This window comes from Rattus rattus, chromosome 3 (genome assembly GCF_011064425.1).
Source record: "Rattus rattus isolate New Zealand chromosome 3, Rrattus_CSIRO_v1, whole genome shotgun sequence".
Lineage (NCBI taxonomy): Eukaryota > Metazoa > Chordata > Mammalia > Rodentia > Muridae > Rattus > Rattus rattus.
Window position 1 is genome coordinate 134,863,999 of NC_046156.1, and position 11,360 is coordinate 134,875,358.

The window sequence follows — 11,360 nt, forward strand, 5'->3', positions numbered from 1 at the left end:
TTTCTTGGGACCAGTTTGCTTGGAAAATTTTTTTCCAGCCTTTTTCCCTGAGGTAGTATCTGTTTTTGTTACTGAGGTGCATTTCCTGTATGCAGCAAAGTGCATATGTTTATGTATCCAGTCAGTCAGTCAACCAGTCAGTCAGTCAGTCAGTGTCTTTTTATTGTGGAATTGAGTCCATTGAGGTTAAAGAGATCTTAAGGAAAAGTGATTGTTGCTTCCTGTTATTTTTGTTGTTAGAGGTGGAATTATGTTTGTGTCCCTATCTTCCTTTGGACTTGTTGAAAGAAGATTACTTTCTTGCTTTTTCTAGGGTATAGTTTCCCTCCTAATGTTGGAGTTTTCCTTATATTATTCTTTGTAGTGCTGGATTTGTGTAAAGATATTGTGTAAATTTGGTTTTGTCATGGAATATCTTGGTTTCTCCATTCATGTGAATTGAGAGTTTTGTGGATATAGTAGCCTAGGCTGGCATTTGTGTTCTCTTAGGGTCTGTATGCCATCTGCCCAGGATCTTCTGGCTTTCTTAGTCTCTGGTAAGAATTCTGGTGTAATTCTGATAGGTCTGCCTTTATATGTCACTTGATCTTTTTTTCTTACTGCTTTTAATAGTCTTTCTTTGTTTTGTGCATTTGGTATTTTGATTATTATGTGATAGAAGGAGTTTCTTTTGTAGTTCAGTCTTTTCGGAGTTCTGTCAGCTTTTTGTATGTTCATGGGCATCTCTTTCTTTAGGTTAGGGAAGTTTTCTTCTATAATTTTGTTGAAGATATTTACTGGCTCTTCTGAATCTTCTCTCTCTTCTATACCTATTACCCTTAGGCTTGGTCTTCTCATTGTGTTCCGGATTTCCTAGATGTTTGGGGTTAGGAGCTTTTTGCATTTGCATTTTCTTTGACTGTTGTGTCATTGTTTTCTATGGTATTTTCTGCCCCTGAGATTCTCTCTTCTATCTCTTGTATTCTGTTGGTGATGCTTGCAAAATATGACTCCTGATCTCTTTCCTAGGTTTTCTATCTCTAGGGTTTATCTCTCTTTGTGATTTCTTTATTGTTTCTATTTCCATTTTTAGATCCTGGATGGTTTTGTTCAATTCCTTCACCTGTTAGGTTGTGTTTTTCTGTAATTCTTTAAGGGATTTTTGTGTTTCCTCTTTAAGGGTCTTCTACCTGTTTACCTGTGTTGTCTTGTATTTCTTGAACATAGTTATTTATGTCCTTCTAAAAGTCCTCTATTATCATGATGAGATGTGAATTAAAATCCAAATCTTGCTTTTCTGTTGTGTTGGGATATCCAGGATTTGCTCTAATGGGAGAAGTGGGTTCTGATGATGCCAAATAGCCTTCCTTGGTTTCTGTGGCTTATGTTTTTGCACTTGCCTCTCGCCATCTAGTTAATCTCTAGTGCTACCTGCCTTTGTTGTATCTGACTGGTACCTGTCCCTCCTGTGATCCTGGTTGTGTCAGGACTCCTCAGAGTCCAGCAGTCTCTGTGATTGTAGAATTCTGGGACCCTGTGGTCCTGAGATCCTCATCAGAGCTTCTGGGAATCAAGCTTTCTCGGGGTACTGTGGGACTAGGTAGGGAGCCAGAGCCCTGGGTTTGCTCCAGGCACAGGTGTAAGCTGCAAGGCACACGTGCCTCTGGCTGCTGGGATTTGGGTTTCCCTGGTTCCTGGTTACTATGGGTGTTTGGAAAGATACTGTGGCCTCTACTGTGATCTTTTTTGTGTCAGAGACCCAGTGTTCCTGAATGTGTCCAATCTCCTTGGACTCGAGCTTTCTCTGGGATCTTTGATCCTGGTTATTTCAAAGCAACTCTGATCCTGGGCATGTTAGAGCACCTGGGAGTCAGGCTTCTTCTGGGTGTTGTGGGAGTGGGTGCTGAGCCAGCACCAAAGGTCTCCTCCGGGTACTGGTTCAGACCAGAGAGCCAGATGCTTTCATCCTTTCCATTTTTATTCTGACTGTGGCTGCAGCATAAGGGATGCCCTCACAGACAGCAGACAGCATGCTAGAGAAAAGCCTTCCTGTGAGTGCCTTGTGTACATGTGTACTGAGTGCACGGAGGCTGCAATAGAGTGTTGCATCCTCTAGAGTTGTGATCACAGATGGTTTGGAGCTGCCATGTGGATTCTGGAACTTAAACCTTTGTATTTTGGAAGAGCAGGCAGTGCTCTTATTTAACTGTTGAGCTGCTTCTCTGGTAACAAACTGGGATCTCCTAATCTCCTGCTCATTTCTCAGTTCTGTCTGGTTGACAGCCAAGATTAGCATCAGTTTCATCTTGCTCACCTCAGTTTTTCTTCTTTTAGAGATGTTACTTTTCCAATAATCTAAGCATCAATACGTTGTTTTTTCAATAATATTTTCTGTATTTTTAAGTGCTTAATTGTTTTTTATAGAGACAATTCATAGCCTCTCTATTTAGAGGTTTAAACCTAGGGTTTTAAGGTTCAGTAAATAAATGTGTGCGTGTGTTAGGGGGTACTTCTACAGTCTTATTATCTGCGACAAGACCATTTGTGTTAATAACTTATTGAAACTGAGCTACAAAAGCCCAGAACATTTCTAGAAAATTCTACAAATCTTCTAATAAATGAAAATTGATTAAATGAAATATATTAGCATACATAAAATATCTCTAATATATCCTGTTAATTATGGTGAGTATGACTAACAGTTATTTTTAAAGCTAACACAAAAATCCAAAAGGAGTAAGGTGATAGTTCAGCACATATGCATATTTGGTGTACAATCATGAGAACCTGAGTTGTATCCTCTATGCATGCATGTGGGCACATAAGCAAATACATACATCCCTCCCACCCTCCTCTCCCATACACCCCACACACTCAAACCTAACTGCTCACAAATATAGGCCAGTATGTAGTAATTGTGACTGTGCTTGCCAGAATCTGAAGTATAGCTGAAGTGATGAGCATCGTTTCTGAAGGTCAAAGCAAAAAGCAGTTTCTTAATTACAGGCACTGAGTAGTGCGCATAATAAGAGACAAATAGAATAAGATGTGGTGAAGTGGGAAATGGGATAATTAGCTCCCTGCTTTAAAGTGTAAAGGTCATGTGTAAAGGTATCTCTTACCCTCCCGTTTTAATTGTTGTCTTGAGGCTTGCTGCCTCTGTCAGTTCTAGTCCGGAGCTTCTAGCCTCTGTACAATCTAATCCTAGGCCTAGAGTATTTTCAGCCTCTGAGACTTACTGCTGAACATTCTCACCCTTTCTTTCTGTACTCTTGCTGGATCAGCTCAGCTGTTCTGTCTCAAATTCCTCTCCTAACCGACTGATTCAATCTGGCTTCTCTCTCTCAGCCTCTACTGCTTTGCTTGGCCTCAAACTAACTCTGGCAATGTGTTCTAATCTTCTGGTTTCTAATCTTCTGCTCTTCTCTGGCTTGTGCTGTCTTCACCTTTGTCTACCTTGTTCTCTCTTCATCCTGCCTCTACAAAACTCTTCTGGTAAAACTGCCTCCTTTTCCTGTCTGTCTGTCTGTCATCTATCTATTTGTCTGCACTGTTCTCTTAAGTAGTTTCCCTTTCCTCCCTTTTCTCATGAGAGTTGGGCATATCCTATTCTGTCAAATCTTTCTCTGATTGGTCACTTTGCCATTCAATTAGACATAACTTTCAAACATGGGTACTTCCTTCTACAAACTAACTTTACTGTCATTGTGTGAGATTAAAGGTTAAATCTTTATTTCAGCCAGAGGGATTAAAGGTGTGTGCTAAGGGTGAGCCACACCACAGCTAGAAACAGATTTTTCCAGTAAACAATACAGTCTCAGGGTTCACAGTGTGACCAAATGTCCTGCAACAACCATTTGTTATATTGTTAATACTAACAGGAAAATAAAAACTGAAAAGGGAATATTGATAATACTTGATGTTGCCATGAATGAAGGATGAAATACTTATAGGGGACAATGACTTAAATACCGAATGCTTTTAATTCTAACGTAAATCTAGAGATTTTTTTCCAACATATTTTTATTGATCAGTTGAGAATTTCACATCATGCACCCCAATCACAGTCACTTCCCAGTTCTTTCAGGTCCATCACTGACCCCTTCAACCTTCGTGCGCGTGCGCGCGCGCACACACACACACACACACACACACACACACACACACACACACACACACACACAAGAAGAGAAAACCAAATCCAACTAGAGATTTTAAAACTAGAATAGAAGACTAAGGAGTGAGTGTTTCCGGCATACCGTATGCTCTTTGTTGTATTTGCCAACTGTGTCATCATTAAGTCACAGTCAGATGATATGTTAGTAAATGAATGTGGCTGTCTCAGTAGAACTGCACAAAAATGGCTGAGGAACTGCAGTTTGCTCACCCTTAAGCGTGAGGAACCTCTACTTCTCTGTTTTTGAGCACTTTGTTCTGTTATTTGTTCTTTCTATGATGTAAATTAGTATTGGGTGACTTTTTGGGATAAAAATATTAAAGCTACATATTAATATTGAAGTTTGGGCTAGGTGGAGATGGTAAACCTTTAATCGCAGCACTTGGGAGGCTGATCTCTGTGAGTCTGAGGCCAGCTTGGTTTCAGGACATCCAGGGCTACCTAAAAAATGAAGTTTAAAATATGCTAGGAATCACCGATAGGTTGGACTCCAGTCCAGTCCAAACCTAGTCCAAATAACACATAGCAGTGGTTCATGCTTTTGCCAGCGGTGGAGCACATGTATCTCTGTTGCACCGTAAGATGCTGCTGCTGTTGCTGTGTTAGATGTGCTTAGGTGGACAAGCCTGTACCTTCAGTTCCTGTGATGTCCAGTATAGAAACACGCTGTTGTGAGGCTAGTGTAGTAGGCTGCGCCTTACAGCTATGTGTCTAGTAGGCTTTGCCATGAGGTTTGTGTAATTCTGTTCTTTAGTATTTTGAAAGGAATAGATTCGGCAATGATTCATGTGGCTTAAGTTGATTTCCTTTCTCTACCTGTTTTAATAACTGTTTGCTTTCACTTTTTCAGTCTCGGCGAAATCTATGTGAAGAGGCTTTGTTAAAAATTAAAGGTGTTATTAGCTTTACTTTTCAAATGGCTGTTCAAAGATGCGTGGTGCGGATCCGTTCAGATTTGAAAGCAGAGGTTAGTATTTTCAATGACTGAATATGCATGAAATTATAAATTAGCAGATCATCATTCAGAATTGTTTCTTTTATCCCGGCCCAGGCTTTGGCGTCAGCAATAGCATCGACCAAGGTGATGAAAGCGCAGCAAGTTGTAAAAAGTGAAAGTGGGGAAGAGGTAAAGCTTGTATTCACCCTAGTCCTGTCAAGCTGGAGCTCTCGATTACTTTTATGATTAGAAAATAACATTCATAGAGGAATAGTTATGAAATATATAGATTATCTTAATAGTTACTGTCTTAGTAGTATAGAGAAATATTTTCTGAAGTTCAGAGTGTTCTTATAAAGCAGACTTTGAGCTCAGTGGAGATGTGATGCACATGTTCTATGTCAGTAAAGGATTCCTTTCCTTACATTCTCTCAGTCCTTTCTTTCTAACTTGAACTAGTTTTGCCAATCTAAGAAAATAAAAGTACACCACTTTGAACAAGTAAATGTTGTCAGCACTGACTCTGTGAGGAAGGCATCTGTAAGCTATGAGCTCCTTTGGCTTCCCACAGATGAGTTCAAAGTACCCCTGCCCCTGGTTAACCCATTCTGCAGTGATGGTTACTCACATCCCAGAACCTAGACAGACTGCGTGGAAGAAGAAAGTGTTAGAAGACTTAGAGCCCTTGAGCATGTTGGGAATGAAGATGATGCTTAGAATGAGGATGTGACTTAGGGCATGTATGTGTCAGATTGGTTTGTAATGGCTCTCCCGGCTTCTCTGTGTCAGATGCTGGTCCCTTTTCAGGATGCCCCTGTGGAAGTGGAAGAGAACACAGAGCTCCCTGACTATCTTCCTGAGGATGAGAGTCCCACAAAGGAACAGGACAAGGCGGTGTCCCGGGTTGGATCACACCCTGAAGGTGGAGCCAGCTGGTTGAGCACAGCTGCAAACTTTTTATCCAGATCATTTTACTGGTGACGTCAGCTTCAGTTTGGGGCTAAGGACTGTGCAAGCCAACAGGGGGCCAGCTTTCCGTTGTTTTGGTGAACTGTCAAGTGCAATTTGCAATAAATTATCATGGAAAGTTTCTAGATTACTATGTATGCTGCATTTTACATCTTATTGAACATTTTTCACACAAGACAGAGGCTACAGGTGAAGTTTGTTTGTGAAGGTATTTTGGTATTGTTTTCCTTTGCTCAATTGCCTCATATTTTGTTTTGAAAAACATGGGTCCACTGTTAAAACCAAATGTATGTGTAGCTTTATATTCTGTTTTACAGAAGCATGTGATTAGAAAAACACATTTTCTCCTCAAGCCTCAGGAGATTTCTGAAAAGTTTTGCATAGCTCTCAAGTTGTGCATGAATTACCGAATATATTTTTTTTCAGCTTTTCTTTATGAACAATATAAGACATGTGCTTTGGTACCCTTCTCTGGAAGTTGAAAACATACCTACTTAGCCCCCTTCTGTGCCTTTTTTATTTTGCCAACCATGTTTTATAGAAAAGACATTAGTAATGACATTTTGCAAATGGAATTATGTTCATTTGAACATAGAAATACCTAAAAAGGAAAAAATCTCTACAAAAAGCTGTGCAGTCTTACTTGCTGTAATTTTAATATTACTGTAGGCCAGGTAAAACATGGACATAAGCACTGTGAAGTGCTTTTGGGAGAATTTGAATGTGGCCAAGCAAGGCTCTGTTGACTTCTTCTCACTTAGGTTAGAGTGGCTTTTAAGAATTAAGTCCACTGATGATTTGAGCAGCAGATGGTCTCTTGGCCTTACTCTGTGGTGACACTGTATCCTGCTAGAGAAAAGTAATAGTTTAAACCACTGACAAACTTGAAAAAGAAAACTAAATTGGATGCCTAGAATGCCGCAGTGCCACCTCGGCCAGCCTGACGTCAGACATAAACTGCCTGGCACATACCCATCCCAGAGATGCTGCTGCTTATTGCCTTTCCTGGTTATTAAGAAAGTACCTCAGTCGGTTTGTCTAACACAGGATCCACACTATTGCTTAGAGAGAAAGAAAGCCAGCACTGCTCACTTATTCTTATTTTTCATATCTATCCAGAAAACTGACTTCAGCGAAGGTAAGATATATAAATATAGATATACACTTGTGTTTTTTCTTTAAGACTGAATTACACGTTTGCAATGCTTTCTTAAGAGTCTAAAATATTTGACAACTAATATTTCTTTTTAGAAGTCAGCTAAATCTATTTAAAGGCAACATCATTAAAACTAACAGGAAGAAACTGAAATGCATCTTCAGCAGGTGGAGCTGCTGTTTCGCTGCTTGGAGAATGTGAAGTGAAGTTGGACCCTGGAAGGTTCCCTTGCATCTTTGTTGTTTCTCTTTTAGAGATCATTGAAGCCATCCGGTGTTACTGGGGAAAAATAATCGTACATACTATGGGCCATGAGACCATTATGTTCATTAACCTTGTGGCTTTCTGGAAGGAGGGTGTTAAAGGATTTAGAGCATTTTCCCCATGTCTGGCCTCAGATTCAAGTGATAAGTACAAGCAGAAAGCAGAAATTTTCAGGGCACATTGCTAACCTATATTATTATTTGCTGCCAGAACCAGATGTGTTGAAAACAAAACAAATCACCTCCTTTCTATATCCATTAAAGCAAAGTTTACTCTGTGTTTATTTTATTTTGCATTGTCACACATTTATTTAAAAACTATAGCCCTTTACGTAGTGATGGTCCAGGTCAGTTGATAATTTCGGACTGATATTTGTGTCTATCTAGGTGTTCTTCTAGGACTCTCAGAGAACCGAAGGCAACTATAATGGCAGTTTTTGAAATATATTGTAAAATAATAAAAGATAACATTGAAAATCAAGTGGATATTGTATTTTTAAATTTTTATGTATCAGCTTGCCTGCCTGCCAGTCCATCCATCCATCCATCCATCCATCCATCCATCCATCCATCCATCCATCCATCCATCCATCTATCCATCCATGTCTCTGTGTGCACATGCCTGGGGGGAATCAGAAGAGTATTAGGTTCCTAGAGCTGTAGGTACAAGCAGTTTTGAGCTGTTTGATATGATTGCTGGAAGTTGGGTTCAGTCCTCTGCAAGAACAATGCATGTTCCTAACCACTGAGTTATTTCTCTAGTCCCAGGATATTGTAGTATAAAGATTGACTCTTAATTACTTTGTGTGTGTGTGTGTGTGTGTGTGTGTGATGCTGGATATTCAAACAGTCAAGCAGTTACTCAAGATTTTTTTTTAAGCCTGTTTGAAATTATTTATCTATATATTTAGGGACAGGGTCTCACTATCTAGTCCAAAGTGGCCTGAACCTTGTGTGTGGCCTACTTTAACCTTAAACTCTATATTCTCCTGCTGACATCCTGAATAGCATGTATCATCATTCCTGGATCTTTAGCAGTTTGCACACATACCGTATGGCACATAGTCTTAGCTTTCTAGTTGCATTACCTCACCTGTTACTGTGTAACTATGTGTGGACCCGTGAGCTGGACAAACCAGACCTGGAATCAGTTCACTTGCACTCTTACCAGTACTTTTGGGTTTGGTTTTCTAGAGCTTCTTTTAGAAGCTTGTGTTCCAACTTCAGATATACCCTCATTCTGATTTTAAAGAATTGTTACAGGAGAATAAAAATTGCTTCTTATAACTTGCTACCTTTGTAAGACTAGACAGTAATCCCTGAACTTTATAGCAAACTGAAGGTAAATTTCACACAGGATCATTTATAGGGTTCGGTGAGATCATGATGTTTTACAGGAAATGTTTAACTGGTATCCAGTAGAATTGTTGCTACTGGCTGTGTGGCACGATTGTCTTAACATTCATTCATGCCCTCTCTCCCACCTTCTGAATGTGTGCACATATGCCCAGGCACACATGTAGAGACAGCTTCTGGGAGTCCGCTCTCTTCTTCCATCATGTGAGTTCCAGGTATTGAACTGAGGTTGTCAGGTATAGTTTGGCCAGCAGTGGTCTGTCCCTGATGAGCCATCTCATCAGCTTCTTGAATCTCAAGAGATAACCCACTATTAACCTTTGACTCATCTACTCAAGACTCATTTGTGTCTACTCAAGAGTTTTGGGGTTGTTTGAGGCTTGGACATCTGTGGAATTTTCCCTTGAATTCATTGATCTGTTAACAGTTTCCTTTTTTCAGGTGCTGAAATTCATATTTATCTAGAAAGCAGAGACGTGATGAAACATAAGAAAATTTTAGCATTTAAGGACTAGTATGCAGGAGCTTTTGTACTGTTCAGATAAGGTTTCTGAAAGTCTCAAAGTGGCAAACTACTAAAAGCAAATTTATAACACGGGTACATTATAACCACTGATAAAAAAAAGTCACAATATACACAGAATAAATGTAAGTTTGATGGAAAAGTTACTCCATTAGACAGTGCTGTGAAGGTGCAGGTTGTACAGTCACTATTGTGATTTCTTTTTAAATTAATTGTATTTATTTACTGCCCAAATGTTGCCTTTCCCCCAGTCCTACCTCCTAGAGTTCTCCTCATCACCCTCCCCTTCTCCTCTGAGAGGGAGCATGGCCCCTCTGCATCCTCCCCTGGGGCATCAAGTCGAATCTTCTCCCACTGAGGCCAGAATAGGCAGTCCCCTGCATATGTGCCTCGGACCAGCCCATGCCTGCTCTTTGGTTTCTGGTAGCAGCTTGGGGAGTTTCCTAGGGTCCAGGTTAGTTAATACTTTTGCCATATCCTTCAGTTCCTTCAATCCTTCCCCTAACTCTTCCATAGGGGTCCCCAACCCCAGTCCAATGTTTGGCTGTGTCTGCATCTGTCTCAGTCAGCTACTGGTAGAGCCTCTCAGAGGGACAGCCTTTTCATACCTCTCCTACTCCACAAATGACTGTATCATGTCCCATATCTTACCCTTTCACTCAAATTGTTACTTTAGGCTTTCTACACTGATTTTTTTAATCTGAATTCTGCATATGAGAAAAATGTTTTAAGTCTTATTTGTATGTTTCATATTTTTGAAAATTGTATCTTTGTTTCTGTATGTGTGTGGGCTTTCATGGGTTAAAGTACACTACATGCATGAGTCCACAGAGGGCACAAAAGAGCATTGGTTCTCCTGGAACTGGAGTTGGAGGTGATTATGAGTAAGGTAGTTGCAAGGAAGCAAACTTGGGTCCTCTGCAAGAGTAGTAAGCAATGGTAACCACTGAGCCATGTCTCTAGGTTCATTCTCTAGTCTCATTCTTTATGGATGACTAGTACTCTGTGTGTGTGTGTGTGTGTGTGTGTGTGTGTGTGTCCACGTGTGCGCGCACTGCACTGCCTTTACCATTTGCTTATGGGCACTCAGATTGATTTCATATATTTGCACTTGTTAAGAGTGCAAAAAAAACAAAACAAAACAAAAAACAAGTAAGGCACTGGGATGATGGCTAGTATTATAAACTTGACAAAATCTAGAATCACCTGGAAGATAGGTTTCTGAGCATGCCTGTTGGGATTATTCTGATTGTAGTAATCGAAGTGGAAGGCCCACCCTTTCTAGTGACTTCATCCTCTGGATGAACACTTAGACTAAGTAGAGAAAGGTAGCTCTTGGAGAACCCTATTATTGAAGTTCACCATGTCCAGATAGCTCTTTGAGCTTGGCACAAAATGGCCTTTCTTGGTAGGGCTTCCCCTTCTCTGTCTAACCTTACTTGGAGAGTGTCTCTGAGCACAGATGTGTGACCTTATCTGAAGAATGTGCAGAGATCTCTGCAAGTGCTGCATGACTCAGCACATTGTATTATGACCAATGAGTCCTTCCTAAGAACCCTTATATTTTTACCATATCCCTGAAACAGTAAAAAAGAACCATCTTACTGAAGCTGACTCCTGGGAATTCTGTCAATACCGGTACATGGGTATCCAAACCCTGCTTGTCAATTCTCCCTCCACTCCCATGGGCCAACAGCCCCCAAGGGAAGTGAGACCCACAGGTCATATTTCTCAGACCTGGTTCTTGGTAGATAATGTGATGTGACCAGCTGCTTCAAGCTCCTCTGCCCTGACTTATCATGATGGACTATGCCCTTGAACTATGATCCAAAATAAACCCATTTTCCCTCAAGTTGTTTTTGTCAGATTTATTCCTACAGCAACAGCAGACATCTATTGAGTGCTGAGTAGGTTCATGGCAAGAGTGTGTGTGTGTGGGGGGAGGTATGGTTGGGTCACATGGTAGCAATATTGTTAGGTTTTAAGGAACATCCATACTA

At 40.4% G+C, this 11,360-nt stretch overlaps 1 protein-coding gene across 1 annotated transcript in view; it reads left to right on the forward strand.

Annotated features, from left to right (window-relative positions):
• Armc1 (armadillo repeat containing 1) overlaps positions 1-7,962 on the forward strand; it is a 40,550-nt gene extending 32,588 nt beyond the window's left edge. Inside the window, exons 5-7 of the mRNA XM_032898614.1 lie at positions 5,007-5,123; positions 5,208-5,282; positions 5,883-7,962. Coding sequence (XP_032754505.1) covers positions 5,007-5,123; positions 5,208-5,282; positions 5,883-6,074 — 384 coding nt within the window. The 3' untranslated portion in view covers positions 6,075-7,962. The remainder of the gene's footprint in view (positions 1-5,006; positions 5,124-5,207; positions 5,283-5,882) is intronic.
• The last annotated feature ends 3,398 nt before the right edge of the window (positions 7,963-11,360 follow it).